This window comes from Sciurus vulgaris (assembly GCF_902686455.1).
Source record: "Sciurus vulgaris genome assembly, chromosome: 12".
NCBI classification, from domain to species: Eukaryota; Metazoa; Chordata; class Mammalia; order Rodentia; family Sciuridae; genus Sciurus; species Sciurus vulgaris.
The window spans coordinates 86,049,436-86,071,917 of NC_136473.1; the positions used below are offsets into that span (position 1 = coordinate 86,049,436).

Here is a 22,482-nt window from a genome sequence, read left to right on the forward strand (position 1 = left end):
CACAAAATGAGCTGAAAAGCAGTAATTTGTCTCATAGTGTCAATTTTTTTGATTACTAGGCTATAATTCTCTGCCAGACTCAAGAAACATCAGGTACCTTGTAAAGTTCTAGAATTACAGCTTACTTTCTTATTTGTATCACTTATTCTTTGAATTAGGGAATCTGACACACATACTATAAAATTAAATACACTATAGTTATACATTCTGGTGGGGAGGACCATTTTCCTCCTAAACATTTTATAAATGCAGGTCCATCAATTCCAAAACCTTCTGAAAAATTGTAAGTAACTTCTTTGCCTTATGGGTAACTAACTCATGAGACATGAAACCGTTTATAATGGAAGGTGGACATTCACAAAGAAGTCCTAAAAAATAATGAAAGAATGAGTCCATGTTTTACTAACTCAGAAATAAAATTTTATATGTCAATTTTGATATATCACAATTTTTTGAAAAGAAATAATAATAACAGAGAAGCTACTATGAAGTCACAGAGAACGTGCACAAAGGCTTCCTAAGTTCACCTTTCTCATTCTGTCCATCACTCAAACTGTAAAAGCAGGAGCAAGAAATTGAAATAAAAAATGGCAAAGTTTCTCTAACCAACCATGAGTGATAAATGGAAACATACTCAAAATTAATAACATTAATTTTATGTTAATGTGTCAAATATTATGACACATTAGAAGAAACACTGTAAGAAAAGCATTTTTAAAATATGTTGAAACTTGGTTGCAAAGGAAACTCTAGAACTTATATAAATTTAAATTCACTATACATTACATTTTTTACAAAAGAAATGCCAAAGTAAAAACTGACTCCATAATGAACCAAAAAAAGAAAAAAAAAAAAAACCAAAATTATATTGGTTCAATAATGTGAAAGTATTTTAATGGTAATATATACATGAATGATTAAATAATAATCTCTATTATTCTGTCCCCTGAGGTTGACTACAGCATATGATTTTTCATTGATTGTACTCTCACTTATTTAATTATGTGTAATCTAAGATCAGAATTCAAGTTTTCATATAGTCCTCACCTACACACTGCGGTGGAGAACTCCATTTGCCCACGTGGCATGCTATCCCATCTTCCTCAGAGGTTGTAAAACCATCTTCACAAATATAATTCAATTTAGTGCCATGTGCATAATATCTGGATTCATTCTTCTGAAAATCTAGATGGACTAATGGTTCCATGGTCTAATCCAGGCACTTGAGAACATGGACGTTTTGCTATGTGAGAAATAGGAATCAAAGAGTGAAACATAAATAAAACATCTAAATGAAAACTAAAATCAAATACTATTGACTTACATCACCACAATATCTATGCTATCCTCTTGTCCACTATCCCCCTTGATTTGTGTCTACTTTAGTATATGAAAAATAGTCATAAAGAGAAAATTTATCTGCTATTTACATAATATTGCAATGTTTTGTTCAATTTTGATGACAGAAATGAAAGATGGTGACTGATTTATGTACCTGAATCATAACTTACAGTTTCAGGATAGAGTATGATAGACAGAGAAAAAGGTCTTCATCTTTTTCATTTACATAAAGCACAGGGGATTATTAAATGCAATTTAAAGCATGTTATAAAGCAAGTTGCACACTACTGACCAACACAGCATGGTATTGACTGCCATCTTCCATTTTTGCACACGATTTCTTCTGCTCCCTGAATCAGATAATTTTCTTGCAAAGAACAGATACTCTTTCTCCATCCTGATTTTTCATGGTTGTTGTCATATCTTCAGCACTGCGAATCTGAGGTGCAGGTGGGCAGGAGTCTCCTTACTCATCTAGAAAATGATAAAATAGATTCCTTAAATAAAAAATAATAATTTGAATATATTTAAAATATATTTCAAAAACAGAAAATTCAATAGTCCTGTATCATAAATGATGATGTAATTATGTTGCATGTTTATTTATGCTATACTTTTGAATTCATATAGTAGTTTAGTACTACCTATTTTTATGCTCCTCCTTATCATTTTACCCATTCCTTCTTTTTAAGCAAACTTATTTACAAGAAACTTCTTATTTGTAATCTTTAGATAATCTTAGCAGAATGATACACTTTAAATAACAAGTTTTAAATAAAGTATGCAATGAAGTTCTTTTCAGAAATATGCATGAACAAATGTATTGGGACTGGATTAAGACCCTTCTGAAATAATCTACCAACAGAAGCTGATTAGCCAGAGGAAAAATTTGCAGATAGTTAACAATCAATATGGTATTGCCTCTAGATCATTAAATATGTTTACAAATGATTTACAGGGTGCTATTTCAAGTTTCAGCCCTCTTGAACCTACCATTTAGAGGCACACCTACACTGCCTAGGTGTGGGAAGTCATCCTTATCTAGGAGAATCAGATGTGGTTAAGCCATGGGATATTGAGGCCTGACTCCCAGGAACGAGTGTGGGGCCCTGTGTGGGAGTGGTTCCCAGTCTGGTTGTATGATAGTATTCCTGAACAAATTGATGCCCCTAAATCCACCCCATCCTGTTCATCACAGAAGAAGCCCTTCCCAGTCCTGGCCCCTTTACCTGTGTGAATATAAATAAGGAGAGTTGGGCTACTCCATGTTGTTAGAGGCCAGATCTGGTATGGCCAGTTTCCTTATGCCCCCAATTATTTAAAAAGAGTGCTGGCTCTTTTGTGTTTATTGGTTAGATAAGTTTATGGGTAATTGATCGATTTACAGCCAATATCGTCCTCCAGCAGTTAATCCTGTCCTCATCTACATGGGACATGGCAGAAACCCCAAAAGCTAAGGGGATATAAATTGATGGTATACACCCAGTTTAATGACTACACAATTTAACTGTAGTTACAAAATTAGTAGGGTATAAAAGACCCCTCTCAACCTTATATCTGAATTCCTATAAAACAAAAATACCTCAGATGCATCTAGATGGTTTATAATGTGAAAATGAACTGTATTCCCTTTGAATGGGGAAGGGCTCTGGGTGAATCTGGAAGTAATTGAACCTCTGATTCCTTAAGCTTGCTTTCTCTATTCTACTGTGTTTTTTACTTCATTAAAAGTCTTATGCATGTAAGTTGACAAAAATCATAACCCTTTGAAAACACAGAAAAAGGAAATAAGATCTGCTATTAATAAACAACAAGAGAGTTAACTTAACTCATGAAAAAAGAGAAATATAGGGCTGGGAACATAGCTCAGTTGGTAGAGTGCTTGCCTTGCATGCACAAGGCCCTGGGTTGAATCACTGGCACTACAAAAAAAAAAAAAAAAAAAAAAAAAGAGGGAGAGAGAAATGTAAATTAAAACTTCAGATGAAAGAGTGTTTTTCTCTGTCCATTCATTGGCAAAAATCCAAAGGTAGCTAACATACTCTAGTAATAGAAATCTGGAGGGGAAAGTATTTTCTCCTACATTCTGACCACAGTGTATTAAAGTCACCCAGAATTATTGTTGCAGTTTATTTGGTTTCTGAAAGTGAGAGAAATATGTGAATTTAACTATCTTGTTGTTTATTAATAGCAAATTTTATTTCCTTTTTCTATGTTTTTAAAGGGTTATGATTTTGTCAATTTACATGTTAGGAAGGATAGCTCTTTGTGATATGAGCTGTAAATATCTCCCTTCGTTTCCTTTCTTAAAAAGTTTGTCTATGATGCTTCTTTCCATAAAAAATTTATTTTTATATAACAAAATGTATCAGTGAAATAATTTTTGACTCGGGGATTTTCAGTCATGAAAAGTTAGATCTTGCTAACTCCAGATTTTCAAAAAAATTTTTTGGAGTTTTCTTATTATTATTTAATAGTTATGTTACTTAAAAATATTTTTGGTACATATGGAATTTATCATGGTATATGAGGTAAGGCAGGGATATTACTTTACTTATCCCTATAACATTTATTGACTACTTCTTTTTCCCAGTGATTTGAGAGGAAGTCCTCTTTATACATTCAATTTCTATATGAATCTGAGTGTACTTACATCTGGGCATTATGTTTTGCTCATAGGGATGATACTCTGAAATTATTTAGGCTTTTAAAAATGCCTTAATGTGTTTTAGTTCTGGTCCCACTTCTATGTTTATTTTTTCTCCACTAAATTTAGCATCAGGTGATAGAACTTTAAACTGTTAAGCTATCATTGAGATTTTCTTAAATTTACAAATTAATTACAAGCTAATATGGTCCTTCTAGTTGAAGAAAAGCTATTTTTTTTGCTTCAGTGGTATTTTAATTTTAATTTTTAATAAATCTCATATTTTTATTGATGAATGTTAATATATTTTTTGTTATTGTTATATGTGAAATATTTTCTTCCATTGAATCTTCCAAAAGATTGAATAAACTACAGAGTTTTGTATGTAGATTATGGACTTGATAAACTAATTGAGCTATATTATTGTTTGTAGTAGCTGTTAATAAAATATCTTGATCTGAAATAAAAAAAAGAGGCAAAGAGAAAGCAAAGTGTACACTGGAAAGTATTGTAAATCTTTTCACGTGTTTGTCAATGCTGTTAACAGCTCATGGACATATTCTACAAAACAAACTTGATTCATGATTATTATTTACTTCAAGGTTTCCGTTTTTGCTTATTTTCTTATTTCTATTCTTAAATATTTTGACATATTTTTCAATGTATTTTCATGTTTATTTTCCTAAAGTGTCTTCTGATTTCTAGATTATATGTTTCTTTTATTTTGTTCTTTGTTTTCTAATGTATGTTTCAATGCTGTAAATATCTCTGTATTTGTTCTATTCCATAGATTTCAAATTATGCTGCAATTACTGTCATTAATTTACAGTAATTTTTGGTAGTAAGCACTTGATAAAGAAGTTGTTTGTTTTCCAATTTTCCAAATTTGCAAAATAAGCATTTACAATATGTAGTTTACTCTTTCATTACTTGAATTTATAATTTTAATTTCAAGAAATTGTTTTAAGAAATTGATGATTTAAAATTCATTTAGATTTTCTATATCACACAGTTATGGTCAATTATTTTAAGACCTAGCTACCTTAAAATTAGAGAATATATACATTAGGAGAACTCTTTAAAAACTTGGAAATAAGTATTTTATAACTATAAAAGAGTTACTTCAAAAGGACAAACCAATCTTGAACACATGTATACATCTAAAAATATCAAAATACATACAACAAAAATAGAACTGAAGAAGATAAAGGCATAATCCTGGATATCAATATTGACACAATGCATCTAAGACTCATTGAACAAATAGCAAAAAGATTTTGAAACTATAAGGATCAATTTGAAAAACACTATTACTCACTTTAACCTAATCTTACTACTAGAATATATGCATATTTTATGAGGAAATGGAGTTATAAATTAGATAGACAACATATAGTGAAATAAAATAATCATGATTTGAACTATTGCATAGTATTACTGAGAACAGAATTACATGACTACATAGTCTTGTAAGAATAAATTATCTATAAAAAATATTTGGAAATAAAAGCATATACTTCAAAATAATAATTGTTGAGCTAAAGGACAAATCACAAGGAAAATCAGAATATATTTCAAAGGGAATAAAAATTACAAATAAATTATATGTATAATACAAATAACATTATATATAATACATACAATTTGTGTTTATAAATAAATACATTTTAAAAATAAACATAAATATTTATTTATAAAATACATAGTTAAATATTCATATACATATTATACAACTAACTTTGTGGGACGCAGCTAGAACAGGACTTTAAAAAATGGAGGTTTGATGTTTTTATTTTAGAAGTATGAAGATTGAAATCCATGCATTAATTTCTAACTTAAAATGATAGTAGTGGGCTAAGGACATACCTAAGATATGGAATGCCTGCCTAGTGATGGAGAGGTAAGCCCCTAAATGACATTCCCAGACCATGCAGGGAAAAAATGAATAACATAAAAATTAATGTTAGCAGTAAATTAAACTCAAAGTCTTTATAAGGAAGAAAACAATAAAGTTAGTTGAACAGAAAATTGACAAAATTTAAGAAAGAAGAGAAAAAGTTAGCAAAACTAAAAAGTGAAACTTTAAAAATGTAAGTGTGGAAAAGAGAAAATGGAAACAAATTAGAGTGTTGAAATTGGTTACTAAAATTATTAATAAAATTGGATAAACCATTATGATTTGGCCCAAAACTTTCTGTGTTAATGCAGAAATGTTCAGAGGTGAAACGATAGAATTGTGAGAGCTCTATCCTAATCAAACCATTCCGGTTTGAATGGATGGAATGTTAAATGTAGGAAACTAGGGGAGGTGGGTCACTGGGAATATGCCCTGGAAGGGTGTTCATCATCCCTGTGACTCCCCTCTCTGCTTCCGAGCTACCAAGATTCAACCAATTCTTCTCCGCTATGGTCTCCTGCTATGATATCCTGCCTCATCTCAGGCTCAGAGCAATGGATTTCGCCAACCATGAACTAAACCTCTGAAACTGTGAGCCCCAAGTAAATTTTTCCTTCCCTAAGCTGTTCTTGTCAGGTGTTTTAACATAGCAATGAAAAGCTGACTAACACAGAAATGATAAAGAATCTGATAAATTCAAACATAAAATCAAGAATAAAACAAAGGAGTGACAAACTAGGAATCCTCAATCCTTCTTTTCCCCAAAGACACATTGGTCAACAATTCATGAACCAATTCCCTTGGAGTGAAATCTAGAAAGTGGTTGAAATATTCCTAATGTGAGGTGAGCCCTAAACAAATCCATCAAAGCCAGTAGGAAAATTCATGTCTATTCATGAATGCAATGTTCCTCCTGGTTATATTTACTTGCCTATAGTCATCACCCAGTACATTAGTTTTTCAAACTTATAATCCATCAAATGGATTAATTGACTCATTAGGTCACAGCTGTTGTCTAATCATATGACTTGTGAGTATTCCTGCATTATCATGCACATGAGGGTCTTGGGGACAACTTATCCAAAACATAAAAATAACCAACTGGCCGAAGAAGAAATCAAAAGAGAAATTAGAAAGTATCTTGAGGCACATGGAAATGAAAATACAACTTGCCAAAACTTATAGGATGCAGCACAGTAGAACTGAGAGTTATATCATGTCATAAACACACAAGAGTTTTTCCTCAAGAATGAAAGATTTAAGATTCTTTATACATATGTGTGCACACAAACATGTAAAATTCACTGTATTGTCAACACATAAAGAAAATGAATTTAACAGTATTCAACATCCCCCAATGATCAAAATTTCTCAGTTAACTAGGAACAGAAATAGAACCTACAATTGGATAAATACCATCTAGAGAAATCCCAAAATAACATGACAAATATGGTAAAATATTGAATGGAGACTGCTGAAATAAATTAATTCTTCTATAGTAAATTGATTCTTTTCCTACATATTGTTTGAAAAAAGGGCTATCTATACAGATTAAAAAATCAACTCCTACTTAATCCTATACTTGAAATTAATATAAGGTGATAAAACTAAATTAGAATACTATAAAGTTATAATGCTTCAGCAAGAAAATGTAGTAAAACGTGTGTACTTCACTGCATGTAATTTTGTTTCCTTTAAAAAATAAAATTATCAAGTTAAAATATATGTCATAGATTTGGTTTCTTTTATTGGTATGGTAGTATGTCCTATATATTCTATTTCTTCAAAAATATTAAACTAGTGCCCACGATTAGAGAGATAAACACAGATATGAAAAACTAAAAGACTGCAATGCTCTTTGCTATTCAATTGAATTGCAGGATTCAGTACAACCCAGAATTTTCAAGGCAGACAGAGACAAAATTTACCTTGCAAAAAAGTGTTGGTATCAATAAATAGCTAAACTCTTTAAAAACACAAAATACTCCTTTTATAAGTGAGGAAAAAGGAATACATTTTAGAAAACATTGTAAACAAGAACTTACTTGTGCAAGTTGATTCATGATCCAGTCTTCCATTGACACAGATTGAATATTTCTATCCCAGGTCTCCCGTACATTTGTAACTTAGGTTAAAATTATGATTATATTCTTTTTTATCTGATTGATTTGCCTCATGTACAATTAACCTTGGTGCTTTAAACTTCTCAAGTTGATCTGTTGCTATGAAATGAAAATATTTCCCTGAAGAGATCAATTATAAGAATCAAACCAACCTAAAAGTAGCTGTACAGTATAATGAAATTGTATTTCACAATTGTAAAATGAAATTGTGACTTAGGCCTCTAAATTCTATCAACAAATTAACCCTGGTCACCACTGCATGAGATGCGTGCTTTTGTATGAATGTAAGTCTCATGTCCTGTCTTTGAAATATCAGAGAAAATATCTGTTACTAAGATATTTTGTACTTTGGGAACTGAAAGACTACAAGAGACTCATTTTCTCAGAAGATTTGCATAGTAAATAGTTATCAAAAGACTAAATTTGGTTCCACATTTCAAATTTGTGCAAAAGGTTTATATTCATTTGCTTTCCTAATTGCAACCACCATTATATTATCTATAATCCAGAATCCTAAAATATTAAAATAAAAACATCATCTATGGAAATATAACAAGTTGTTAGTTCAAATGTATTTTTGAGCACGATAACATAATATTATAAAATCTGTCTAGAATATATAGAATAGGACATGAATATTTAAGCAGATTCATTATATGACCTGAGAGAGAGACAGAGAACAAGAGCAAGTGTTAGGAAGAGAGAGAGAGAGAGAGAGAGAGAGAGAGAGAGAGGGAGAGAGAGAGAGAGAGAGAGAGAGAGAGATCGATCCTTGGAATAAGAAATTGAGCGCTTTCATTGGGAGTATTACCTAGTGGTTGAATGCTTGCATGCCATTTCCAGGCCCTGAGTTTAATCCCCACACCATAAAAAGAAAAAGAAATTGGGTGCTTTAAAATTATAATCTCCTTTTCCATTCTTAGAGTCTTTGAGAAACTATATACCAGATCATACTATAGTCAAATAATATTATAATGCCAAAATAAAAACATTTTGCCGACTCTGTTATGAGTGAAATAAGTACTACAGAAGCATTTAATGTATCAAATATTTCAATAATTGGGGGAAGATGAGAATTCTGTTTGAATTTGATAAAATGTCAGTATAGGTCTCTGACAATATTTGTTATTAACAATTTGAAAAGCAGAGCAAAGTGAGGATGAACACAGCAGAGCAAAGTCAGTAACTAGCAAAGCCCAGTAAGGCTGTAAACCAATCTTACAAAAACAATAAAGTGGGAAGTTAAAACACATGTGGTACTTGAGAATTGATCTCATCCTGGGCTGGTCCAGAGTGTTGAGGAGGGAAAATCAAGAGGTTGTGTAAGTCCTAGTAACTAAAGGAAGATCTATCTGTGGCCAAGGGGAATGGTGTCCCTGGATTTGATTTGTTTCTGAAAGGATTTCTTTGTTTATTGGGAGGAAATAAATCTATTGAGAAGCATGAATAGCTAGACTGGTGGAAAGGAAATGAATATGAGAAGCAGAATTGTAGACCAACCTATGAAAGCTGGAAGGGCTTATATGAAGCTGACTATAGGCAGTAGGCAGAAGATGAACCACAGGAAGAAAAACTCTGTGAGATCAGAAGAAATAATATTGTAGCACAAGTGTGGGTGTAATATAGAAAGAAAAGTTAAGAGTTCTTGTGCCTACTGTTAACTTGGGTTTTCCTCCCATATGAAATCAGATAAAACCTTTTGTATATAAAAAAGAACAATGATGAGTGAGGTTAGAAAAGTCTGAAGACACTTTTATTCCCAGGAATGTGTTAGCAAAAAATGTAGGGTTAATAATCAACAAAAAGTATTGATTCATTTGACAAAATCTTAATGAATAGCTTCTATATGTCCATCTGTCTTCTGGGTATTGAGAGCACATGAGAACAAAACAAATGCAAGTCCTGTCTTGGAGAAGCTCGACCCCATTCTGGGATTAATTATATCTAGAAATCCAATGAATAAGTAAGACTGGAAACCTAGGACAGTCTTGGAATTAAGGACCCAGGAAAACTCTAGGAAAGAACTCAGTCTAGGAAAAAAGTGAACAACCCTTCCTTTGGTCATCAAATGATTGATCACCAACAGGGCAGAGTGAAACTAATCAGTGACATTTGTTTCCTGGACCAACATTGGATGTGTCATGTGACTAAGTTGTAATAGTGATTGGAGGCCTATGGCCAACCCATGTGGTAGCACATCAACTTCAGTTTGCTAACTTTAAAAATGAAAATTTATCCTTGATAGAATCTCTAACAGAGAAAAGATTCTTATAGGAAAAGTTAGTTGGAAGTGGGTAATTTGGTGGACTTTATTTCTTTGAAAAACAGAGCGCCATATACAAACAACAGTTCTTTGCAGAGTACTTATATTTTCTTGGTAACAAGTATTCAAACTTAAGTAATATGATGATTTATAAGTAAAATCTAACTCTACACTTATAAGATAAATAATATTAGCAGAAATAGAAACATTAATATATTCTATTAGTACTTTTATTTATTTCTTCTGGAAACTCATTAAATGCTGAGCAATAAAATTCATTATTGTTAAGACCTTTTCAAGAATATCTCTAAATTTTACAAATATGATCGCAAATATTTTCTATGTAAAACTTGAACTTCATTAAGTGTGAATTTGAGAAGGGTGTTCTCACCAACACACAGAGGAAGTAGGGTCCACATTCCACTAACACATGTAATTGATCTGTCTCCAATCATTGTGATGTTTTCTGTACAGTTGAACTCCACTGAATCCCCATGGTAATATGGAGGGGCAGAAGGCTGGGCAGAGCCATGGTCAAGTTCCGGTATAGCTCCACATGTTCTCTCATCCTCTATGTAAATTTCACAAAAAATGTTCACAATGAAGACACTATGTATGTTAAAATAAATACAAAAATGATTGTTTAAATTTAATATTTTAATACATTACCAGTACATATTGGCAAGGTTGTCCACTTTCCATCAACACATTGAATTTTATTAGGTCCCTTCATCAGAAATCTGGGATTGCAATTATATCCTACCACTTCATTGTGTCCATATTCTTCTTCCATTTTGTCCTGAACTTTTCCATTAAGGAGTAGAGGAGGTGGACCATATGAATGTACATCTTCTAAAACAGAAACAATGGTTAATGGTTAAGTGGTCTATTTTGCACTTTAAAAATCCAGAGAAATGGAAAAATTTTTAGAAATTGATTATTTATATATGATTCATTACAGAATTCTTAATGAAAATAAACATTTACATTGCAGTTATATATACAAGTTGAATTGCGTCTATTATAATATTATTGGAAGTACTTTTAAAGCTTTAAATATTTTCAATAATGAAGATATTTTGAAGATGCATGCAAACTGTTAGCCAATGTGGCTGTGGAAATTATAGTAATTTTTCATTCAATAGTAGCATTATAACATAACTTTTTGAGAAAGGATCATCAATGAGACAAGCACTCGATCCACATTTTAAACTGATTTCCTAATACACTCCATTGAATTAACTATTCAAATATTGTTTAGATATACTCTATGAAACTTGAGAGAAGTCCTGAACTATATAAAATGTCCAGTATTAATGGTTGCAGTGGAGGAAAAATGAAAAGTATCAAAGTAAGCCTCTCTAGTCTCAGTCAACATATCTGTCAATACATATTTCAAGAAATAACTGGTGATTAAATTCTTAAACTAGTTTGAGCTTTCTACTGCACAACACATATCAACAATTTCATGAACTGTATTATAGACACTATGGAAGCCAATATAATATTGAGAAGAAAAAATTTATATTCAAAATTCTAATAATTATTTCTACAACAGTAAGGTAAATCTTCACATTTCCATACTGGAATATTAGGGGACCATCCAAAATAGTAGGATTGCAATGTATTTGGTCCAAATCTTCTCAAGTCCTGATCAGCAGGAAAATTTCAACAAGTCTCCAACTTTATATTTTTCTTTCTTGGGATCAACAATTAAGAATTTTTCTATTTTGGGAATTGTGCATTCCCTCCCTAAAATAAAAAATAAAATAATTTAATAAGAATATGTAATTAATCTTTGACAAATTAAATTTTACATATCATGTAAAAATGAGGTAGGTGTTTAGTGATGCATGCAGGAGAGATTCAGATGAATCCTCTTCCTGGAAAAAAATGTTACATATTAGGTTTTATTTCCTGTCTAAATTTATTTGTATAGGATTCTGAGAAATGTGGTGGTATTGCCTGGCAATATATCTGTCCTAAAATTTAATTTCCAAATTCAACGAGTTTGCACTGAATATGACTTATTGTTGATGTGTAAAATTTAATGTTACATGATTGTACTCTCAAAACATGACATTATTCTCACTTATTAAAAAAATCAACTTTATACAAATTTTAAATTGCACATTTTAAAAAACTGGCTTTTGTGTTTAATATTATTAAGAAAATAGATCATATAAAAAAGGAATTCTAATGTATTGATGTAAGAGGAATATTAAAAATTGTGTAATTAATGTATTACAAATAAAGAACAAAACTAAGCAATAGTTCAAGGCCAAACTGATAGTCATATTCTAAGTGCTTTGAATCCTTATATTAATATTCAATCATTTTATTATATTTTATGATTATTAATTATTTTAATTCAAACAAGGAATAACCTATAAAATCTCATTTTTTAGTTTTTAAAAAGTAGGGGACTTTCGTAAATAATATTGAAAAGTCACTTTTCTTATTTGGAATTCCTCTTCTTCACAAATTAATAAAATTAAAGGTCACAATTAGAAAATTAGAACCATAGTAGAAAGAAAATGCATACCAGCAACAGTAAAGCACTAAAACACTTATCAAATTAGATGGACAATAAACACTATTTTAAAAAGTAATGCATCAAAAACTAACTTAAAATTTTTGTTGTGGGGCTGGGGATGCTGCTCATGGTAGCAGGTGTAAGGTCCTGGAATCAATCCCCAAAAGCCCTCCAAAATTAATTTTGTAATTGTTTTGAGTTTTGCCAATTACTTGAGGAAAACCACACTTGAATGAGAGTCACTGGGATTCCTCTCCTGACTTCTATAACAATCTTTTACATAAAATTTCCTTTGTCTTTGGAGGGGGTTTCAAGATGATGGAAGAGAAAAGACTGCTCTGTGGCATGAAACCAAGAAAGCAGACAGTGAGCTTCTCAGCAGGGTGGGTGAACAAAAACAACAACAAAGGATGGCAAACTTTCTGGAATTTAATGCTAGACATTCAAAGTAGATGGGGGACTCAGGAGGCTGGATATAATAAAAAAGGAAAATCCCAGTGACACAGCTGCTGCCACGGTTGGAGGCACCTGTCAGAGCAGCCCTCCATGACCCAAGTGGAGGGATAATGGAATTAAAAGAACTCACAGTTGGGGTAGGCTTGAGCTGTGTCTGAATATGGAGAGTTCAGAGATCAAAGACACTGCTCAACTAAACTGAAAGGTGTGCTGCATAATATTCTTGTGTGGGATAGAAGCCACCTTCTCTCCGGGCTGCATGCAGAAGACAGAAAGAACCATTTTGCAATCCTGATGTGATGGCCAGCAGCTGGGGAAGCTGATTCCTGGCAAACCAAAATTCAGTCTCAAATAAAGGCCTGGCGAAATCACACTGCTCGACATAGGGTGTGTCTAAGTGACCAAGAGAAAATCAAGTGTGGAGAGAGGTTTACACAGTGGACAACTGGTTGTGGAAACCCACCCGGTTCTCACCCTCCCACTCCAAATCCGCTGCTTGCAGAACTAGCTGGGAGAGTTGTGCTTGACTGGGAATAAAAGGGTGGGGACAGGAGAGATTGAGTTTGGAGACTGAATCCAAGACCAGGAAGTGTGGAGTCCACAGGTGATGCAGCAGACTAAAAACTGGTTCCTCAGCCACAGGAGTGGAACCCAGGGAAGATCCCTGGGGTGCAATCTTCCAGAATGGACCAAAAATTGCTGAGACATGGAGGCACACTGATTGAAGTCTCCAGACCAACTGGTATTCAGGGAAGAAACTGGGGCCCACCCAAGTCTAACCCCTGCCTTCAGGAGTTCAATCTACAGGATTACCTTTCTCTGCCCAGCAATCCCACCTAACTCTGCTGAGAAAGGAAGTTGAAATTTTTGAACTCCAACAGACACAATACTTTTTCTCGAGACCTTTTTTCTTTTCTTTGTTAAATTGTGACCTTTGTTGGTATGGACATTTATACATATTCATTTTTCTCATTTCTAGCATTTTTGAAACCAATTATTTTTCATGGATCAGTATTTTGAGGACTAGAATGTTGGTTAGTATAATTCAGGGTTTTTTGTATTCATTTTATTTTTTATTTTTTTATTTATTTATTTTTCAGTGCTGTGGATTGAACACAGGCCTTGTGCTTGCAAGGCAAGCACTCTACCAACTGAGCTACATCCCCTGCACTTATTTTTATTTTTAATAATAAAAATTTTGCTTTATGTGTTTTTTTCTCTCAGTTCTCTCTTTTCTTCTTCTAAAATCCAATCTCTATTGTTCTCTTTCACTCTTCCTTTCATTTTTTTGCTTCTATCTTCTCTCCTCTGCCCTCATAATCATCACATCCTACATTACTTCTGTTCTCTCCCAGTCCACAATTCAAAACTGTAAATCCATTTGCAAACTTAATGTTTTTACTGTGGGAAGTGACTGATCATATCATTTCTGTTTATTTTAATAATTTGCCCTATAGATGTCATTACAAAAACTGTTTGCTTTAATGCTGTATATTGCATTGGTGGTTGTTATTGTTTGTCTCCCCCTAAATGGTTAGGGACTAGAAAACTTCAGGGATACTACATATCCACAGGGTTGAAACTCTGCTAACTCAGAGCCATATTGTCAGATGGGTAGACACACAAAACACATGAAAAGGCAAGGGAATGAATCACCCCAAACCAACCAAGATAATTCAATAAAAGAATACATTGGTACCTCAGTGGAAGATATGTCAGAGAAAGAATTTAGAATGTACATAAAATGATCTGCAAGGTAAAGGACTATTTAAGGAATGAAATGAAATCAGAAAGAAAAGCAAAGAAATGAAAGATCACTTCAAAAAAGAGATAGAGATTCTGAAAACATCAAGGAAAAATCCTCAAAATGAAGAAATCAATGAACCAAATTAAAAATTCAATAGAAAGTATCACCAGCAGACTAGAACACTTGGAAGACAGAGTTTCAGGTAATGAAGACAAAATATTTAATTTTTACTTTTTTTTTTTTTAGCATAGGGATTAAACCCAGGGCCTCATGCATGTTATGCAAGTGCTCTACCATTGGGCCACATCCCCAATCCCAAAATACGTAATACTGAATACAAAGTTAGCCATGGAGAAAAATGGTAAAAAGACTATGAACAGAACTTCCAAGAAATATGGGATAACCAAATTGAAGATTTATCAGGTTAGATGAAGGCTGGAGATTCAAATCAAAGGAATGCACAATTGTCTCAAAAAATAATATCAGAAAATTTCCCAAACCTAAAAGTTATTTTGTATGTTTGTGTGTACGTATATTTATTTTGTGTTCATTATATATAAATTCTTGATTTTATCATATTATAGAAAGCATTGCCATAAAAAGAAAAAAATGATTTTGACTGTTCAGTATTAAACAAATGCTGTATTTCTATAGAGATAATAACTAAAAGTGCAATTTAAAGAGAAAGTGAATGGGCCAATACCAGAGGAGAATCATTTGTCTTTGTCTACCAGTCAAAATCATATAACTTACTACTGACATATGGAAATGTTAGTAAGGATTTTTTACTCTAAGGTATTTACTTTTAGATATCTATAAACCTGTTTTGCTTAAGTGGTTTATGATAATAACATAAAGCTCTCCACATAGAAAAGAACTCCCAGGACATTTGAATATCTGTCAATCTCTATGCAGTTTTCTCCTACATGGCTGATGCAAGAATACTAAGTTGTCATATATTCAGTTTTTGGAGAGTTACACTCTCCTAGAGAACTGTGTGTTCACTTGGTCATGAATCGTTCTAAAATTGGCAATAAAAAGCTACTTTCACTCAATTAGTTTCTATTGCTATCTCTGTAGCTCCTCCTTTCTCTCCTTTGCTTCATAGCTTCACATTTTCCAGTCATGTCTAGTGACATTGGAAAGGCCTTGAGAGTCATATATTCATACTCTTGCATTACTCACTTATATTATTTATTTTTGCAGTGTGGGGGATTAAACTCAAAACCTTGGGCTGGCCAAGCACTCTACCACTGAGCTAATGCCTCAGACCTTTTATGAAGATGGTCACTTGGTATTGTGAAAGCTTCTGGCTGTACACAGCATGGATCTCCTTATAATTACAGACATCATTTTAAAAGCCTCTCTCTCATGTAGAAAAAAATCTAAAGTTTTGTGATCCACCCCTTGTCTATTCTTCTAATGTTAGTATGTATCTTTCTCCCCTTCTCTGTTCAGATTCCTGGATTTACTATCTTTGAATTATCTAAATTCATGAACCCTTTAGAGTGAACATTTTTCAACATTTCCTTGCTTCAGTTGCTTCCTATTTTCTATGTCATTGGATTTTTTTTTTTTTTATTCTTTGAATGGTGGTATATAAAACATACTTGGACTATTTTAATTAATTGGTTTATTATTCACCTTAATTCATTGGACTTCGGTATTATTCTCCAATACTGCAATGAAAATTCTAGAAAGGAAAACCTGGGTTTGGGTTCTTTATCATTTTCTCCTATTTTACAAAAGGAATTTCTTGATATCCCAAATGAATTAAATTTGAGTGGCTCCTCCATGCTGACAATCAAGTCTCAAGGTATGATATATCCTGCCACCATTGTAATTGAAGTCTTGAAACTCTACTAGTGCTCCTCATCCTCTTTTCCTCAGACACTATTCAATCTCAATGCCCTTTTCTCATATTTCAAAATACAATAGAACCATCAGTTTCTGATTCTTTCCACCATTAGATTTACACGCCCTTGTTCTTTCCTTCCTCCTCTTACAAAACTGTGTGGTCTTGTTGCCAACAAGACCCCGTACTTCCAACAGGAGCTCCATATTGCCAAATCCACCACAGTTTTACAGTCTTCTTACTGGACACATCAAAGAAGCTAGAACTATCTTAATAATGTAATTAGATTGCATTGTCTGACAGAAATATGACCAAAAAAAGTTACATGGACTATTTAATCTACTAACCAAAACAATCCTTTGTACTTGGCCTACAACAGGCATTACTTTATTTCACTGCTTTGGAAACACATTACTATCTTTAATGTTGAAAACACCCTTTCCTCCCAGTTTGTTAAATCAGAAGGACCATTGTGATTTTCATGTTGGTCCTTAAAAATGTTTCCAGGTAATTCAAATTTCTAAAAAATAGAGCACATGCACATTTATTTTTATATTGAAAACAAAAATGAATTTCTGAAACAGTACTTACCATAACATCTGGGCATATGAGACCATCCATTGGCCTTAGGTACTATGGATCTGTGGGCATGTTTTAATGTGTTTTCAAATGGAACATCACATATGCAGTCGAACTTGTCATTGAGTTTAAACCAGGTGCCATTACTTTTGGTTCTAGCAAATACTGGCATGTCACAAGATTCTAATGCATAATTAAATTGAGAATTTAATTTCTAATGTAATTTAAAGGACAATATTAGTAAGTCTCACCCCAAGAACATAAGACTTTAGGTAAGTATGTGATGATGAATTGAGTACTGTATCAAATTAGCCTAAGATCAAAGATAAATTGTTGTCCTGAAATAGTTACTATAAATGAAAAATATGTTCCTACGTGATCTTTTACTTATCACTTAAATGTTCTACTAAGTTTATTCAAATTTTTCTCAATTCCATTTATTTAAGCATCTGTCTGATGCTAGTAATAAAATAGACCATTACAGATGTGTATTACTTATTTTAGAAAACTGGAATGGCATTTGGAGAATTAAGATGTCAGATTTAATAGTTGTGATATAATAGAAGAAATATGTATTAATTAAAATATATTGAAGAATTTTATTTAAAAATTTCTATTTCATAATAAGAAAGTTTCATAATGAGTCACTGACCAGAATTTAGTGTATGATGAGTTTTATAAGAGGGCAATTTGCATCTGTTTTTAGCTAGATTCTATCAGCATATAAATTGTGAAAAAAGAACAGGAATCAAGAAGTAGGAATGGATATCTTCATCATTTCATTTAAAGAATATTAAATATTACTAAATGGATTCATATGTAATAAGATAAGTGGAAATAATCATTCCTAAAAAATCTTAATTAACCTTGGATATTATACCAGAAAAATCTTTGAACACATTGAAACACATCTTTTTTCCAATATCTGTTTATGCAGATGTTCTAAAAGGGAGGTTTTTCAAAATTAAACCTACCTTAAAATATCAAAATATCAAATATATAAATTACAAAGGTTAAAATATTCTGAGATTATACACCATTACCCAAAATCTTCACTAAGAACATTACTTTTATGTCTAGGAGTGAAGTCTTTGATACAAAAAGTTGATCACCTAAAACACAGGTGGACATAAAAGATCTCAGCTAAAATAAATTAGTGAGTGCCAGTATACATATGAAGTTCCCTGAATCACTTCTAAGTCATACTATGCTTTAAGTGTGTGTGTCAGGGGAGGAAAGAGGTACTTATGTACATTGACCAAAGTAGTAATTCTGAAAAGAAAAAAATAATGATGTATCATTTTTCTCAAAGGTTTTGCTTCCTTTTGAAATGAAACCACATCAATTGCATCAAGAAGGAAATAAAGTTAAATTTTGTATATCATCAAGAAAATGATATTAATATAATAAATCACTTTGAGCATGAGAGTGTGTATAAGTTAATGTGTGTGTGAGAGAGAATGTGTGTGTGAGTTGTGTGTGTGTGTATGAGTTTGCATGTGTGAGACTGTGTGTGACAGAGAGAGTGTGTGTTTGTATGTGGGTGTGCATATGTGGGTGTATGTGTGTGTTTTTAGTGCTGGGGAGCTACCCAAGGCCCAGCATGTGCTGTACAAGTGCTCTTTGCTAGAGGCACTCTTCCACCCATGATCATGGCCTCATGGCCTGACCGCTTCCATGGGGCTCCACCCCTCCGGACTGCTGCACTGGGGTTCAACTTTCATCTGGAACTTGGGAAGAACACACACTGTGAAAGCACCACAGCGGAGGGGCAGGAGCTCAGGCACCTGATCACACCTAGCGTTGCCCCAACTTAGGGCAGTGCTCTGGGGTGAACGGAAGGACTTCGCATGGGAATTCCCAGCTGTGTGGAGACAGAGGGAGCTTGGGGAAAGTCCACATCATCAGAAGTATTTAAAGCAGCCCTATGTTTTACAGATTGTCATTAAGGAAACAAGCTTAGTAAGGTCCAACCCTCCAAGTATCAGTCTAAATAAGCTGACATACATTTGTACATGAGGAACACTGTGACATCAGGTACCCCAGGGGGATGCCCAGAGCTCCCTGGGAGCAGAGCACAGAATATGAATGACGTCACACCCTGGAGATCCACATGAGCAAGGGAACCCTTCTGGATGTTGAGGGAACCTATGGGGACCAGAGAGAAACAGCTGTAGGACGACGTAATGGAAAGGAGAGGGATGGCCACTGGAATGTCTACCTGCAGACCTCAGCCCAGCAGGAAAGAAGAGCAGCTTGCAGGGAGGGCCTGATGGCCAGAGGAGCTGAGGAAGGCCACGGTGCCCTGACATGGGCAGTGTTCCCATCTCGGGAGTCTCCCAGAGTGAAAACACATGGAATGCTCCTGTCCAAAGTTGGGCCAAGAAACCGCCATATGGGTTCCGGGCTACAGGACCGAGAGAGAAAGAGCATGTAGGCAGGGCAGAACACAAGTAGTGTGTTCCAGGCAGAGGAAAGAGCAAGGACAGGGGCCCTGGTTCCAAATGTACTTAGAGAGAACAAGGGACAAGGGAGCCTTGGCAGGCGACCCCACTAAGGGACCAAAATCCCATGCTAAGCCCCACGAGGGTCAGATCAAGATCAAACAGGGGCTTGGAGGTTCTTGTGTCCTTGTGGTCACTGGGCCCAGAAAAGGGCAGCCTCCTAGCTCAGTCCCTTCCCTATCACCCTCAGGACACTCTCCTTATTCCCCACAACACAGTAAATGGGTGGGACTCACACAAGCATGATGCCACCCACCTTCCTTGTACCCACTTCACCTAGGGTGACACACACACAGTTCTTCAGACAGGCTCGGAAGAATATCTAGAATTCCTGAGGGATCCCCCAGTGAGCTACATCATCAGGCGCTCTGCACCACCCAGCATCTCTGGCCCATCTTCAGAAGTCACCAGATGGGATCTCAAAAGCACCCAGTCAGGTGACTGTACGGGTCATGGGAATGCACTTGAGTCTGCCTCCTACAAGATCCCTCAGCTTCACGTGTCAGGAAAAGTCCATGGTCCTCCAGGATGGCACACATACCATGTGAATCAGAGCAGAGAGAAGCAGAATGCTATTCCCAAGCTGGCCCAATAGATTATGTTCAATACACCTAAGTTGACATCATATGCTCCTGGGAAATTTCAGGATCTCTGTTCCTTGAGATTATCATAGTTCAGTACAGAGGAAAGCAGAAAAATTATGGAAGTGTGTGGACCATTCTATGTGTATTACTCTCCTATGATATGTCTCACTTCCAAAATCCATGTTCTTGAGGTTAAAATATGTCCCGTTTATTCTGTAGGGCAGACATTCTCTCTATCTCATGTTTTTCTTGGTTTTGGTTGCTAAACACAATGACACAGCCACATACACACACATGGTGTGGTCTCCACAATCCCTCTTGAATGTGCATGAACTCTCATAATTCCAGAGTATACTGACATGTCCACAGTAACTCTGAGTCAGTGGAAGAAAATGAATCTGAAATGAGTGTCATTTGACCTCAAGGCCTGCACTGAATCCATATTCTAAGCAATGTGAACACTCCTCCAAATATGCCCTGCACCTTCATAATCCCCCAGCAGTTCATGGCTTGAAGGGTTTTTTCCTAGTGGTTTTGTGTTGAGGGGTGTTGACCTTGCAAGGGTGATAGGATCACGGGACTAGGATGAACTTAATGGATTGAGCCACTGTTAGATTTCTACCTTGGTGGGCTATGGGGAAGTGGTAGAGACATTAGGACATGGGCCCAGTGGGGGGAAGAAGTCATTGGGACTTGATTTCTGGGGGCATGTTTTCTACCTCTCACTTTCCTGTTTCTCTCGTTTCTGCCTTGGTTACTTTTAGATGATTAATTTCATTAACCTCCAGTTCCGCACTCTTATTATATTCTGCTTTACAAGCAGCAGCAAGTTTAGAGACAAGGCCTGTGCACTGAAATCTTCAACCAAATAAATATACATATTACTGTTTTCCCATAGGTGTTTTGTCAAAGAACACAATCTGCATATCATGGAAGTCTGGTACAATGAAATGGGGTCACTCCTGTGACTGCATCTACCAGGTGGTTCGATAACACTTGCATGTGGTTTAACAGAAGTACTTGGGAATGTTTGGAGAAATGGACTTAGAAAAGTTTGGAGAAATGTACTTGGAAAATGTAGAGTTCTTTTCATGGACCTTAACATGTGAGACTGGTGTTGGCACAGGATTACAGAATGCCACAGCAGTACAAGAGTACAAATTGTGTTGATGAGGTGTCCACAGGAAACTAGGACTTTGTATTTGGAGGCAATGTGATTTGTGCTACCTTCTGGCAAAGAACTAGTTTTGTTTTTTCCGTGCTTTGAGACATTGTATCGAGCTGTGTTGAAATGTCCTAGAATAATTAATTTCGTGGAGGATATTTCCGATGAGCTTAGCACTCAAGTTTTGGAGTCAAGATTTCTGTCTGCTTTAAACTAGGTTCACAGATAGAAAGATCAAACGGAGCATAAAGATTTCCTAAACTTAAATCATCATCCTACAGTGACACAGTCACATCAATGTTTTTAGCAGCTCAATTCACAATAGCGACATTGTGGAATCAACCTAGGTGCCCTTCAATAGGTGAATGCAAAATGAAACTGTGCGATATAAGCACAATGGAATATTTTATCAATAAAGAACAAAATTATGGCCTTTGCAGGTGAATGGATGGAGTTGGAGAATATCATGCTATGTGAAATAAGCCAGTCCCTCAAAACCAAAGGCCAAACATTTTCTCTGATAAATACCAGGGGGTTGGGTAAGGGAACAATGGAGGAATGATGGTGTAGAGGGAATTGAGGGAGGGGACGGGGTGGGGAGAAGGAAAGAGAAAGGAATGAGACACACATCCTTACCTCATGTACATGTATGATTACACAAGCAGTGACTCTAATTAACGTATAACCAGAAAATGAAAAGTTGTACTCCATTAGTGTACAATGAACCAAAAAATATTGAAAAGGATTTCTCAAACTGTAGTTCATTTATAAAACAGAAGACATAT

At 34.5% G+C, this 22,482-nt stretch overlaps 2 protein-coding genes across 2 annotated transcripts in view; both read right to left on the bottom strand.

Moving 5' to 3' along the window:
* LOC306642324 (complement factor H-like) overlaps window positions 1-22,482 on the bottom strand; it is a 309,798-nt gene that overhangs the window by 11,507 nt on the left and 275,809 nt on the right. The window lies entirely within an intron of this gene.
* LOC306641423 (complement factor H-like) lies at window positions 54-17,599 on the bottom strand. Its single transcript, XM_079106486.1, has 6 exons — window positions 17,457-17,599; window positions 11,846-12,023; window positions 10,941-11,123; window positions 10,663-10,842; window positions 7,985-8,107; window positions 54-300 (listed from the first exon to the last, which is right to left on the bottom strand). The coding sequence occupies exons 3-6, from the start codon at window positions 11,062-11,064 to the stop codon at window positions 176-178; spliced, it is 552 nt and encodes a 183-aa protein (XP_078962612.1). The 5' UTR covers window positions 11,065-11,123; window positions 11,846-12,023; window positions 17,457-17,599; the 3' UTR covers window positions 54-175.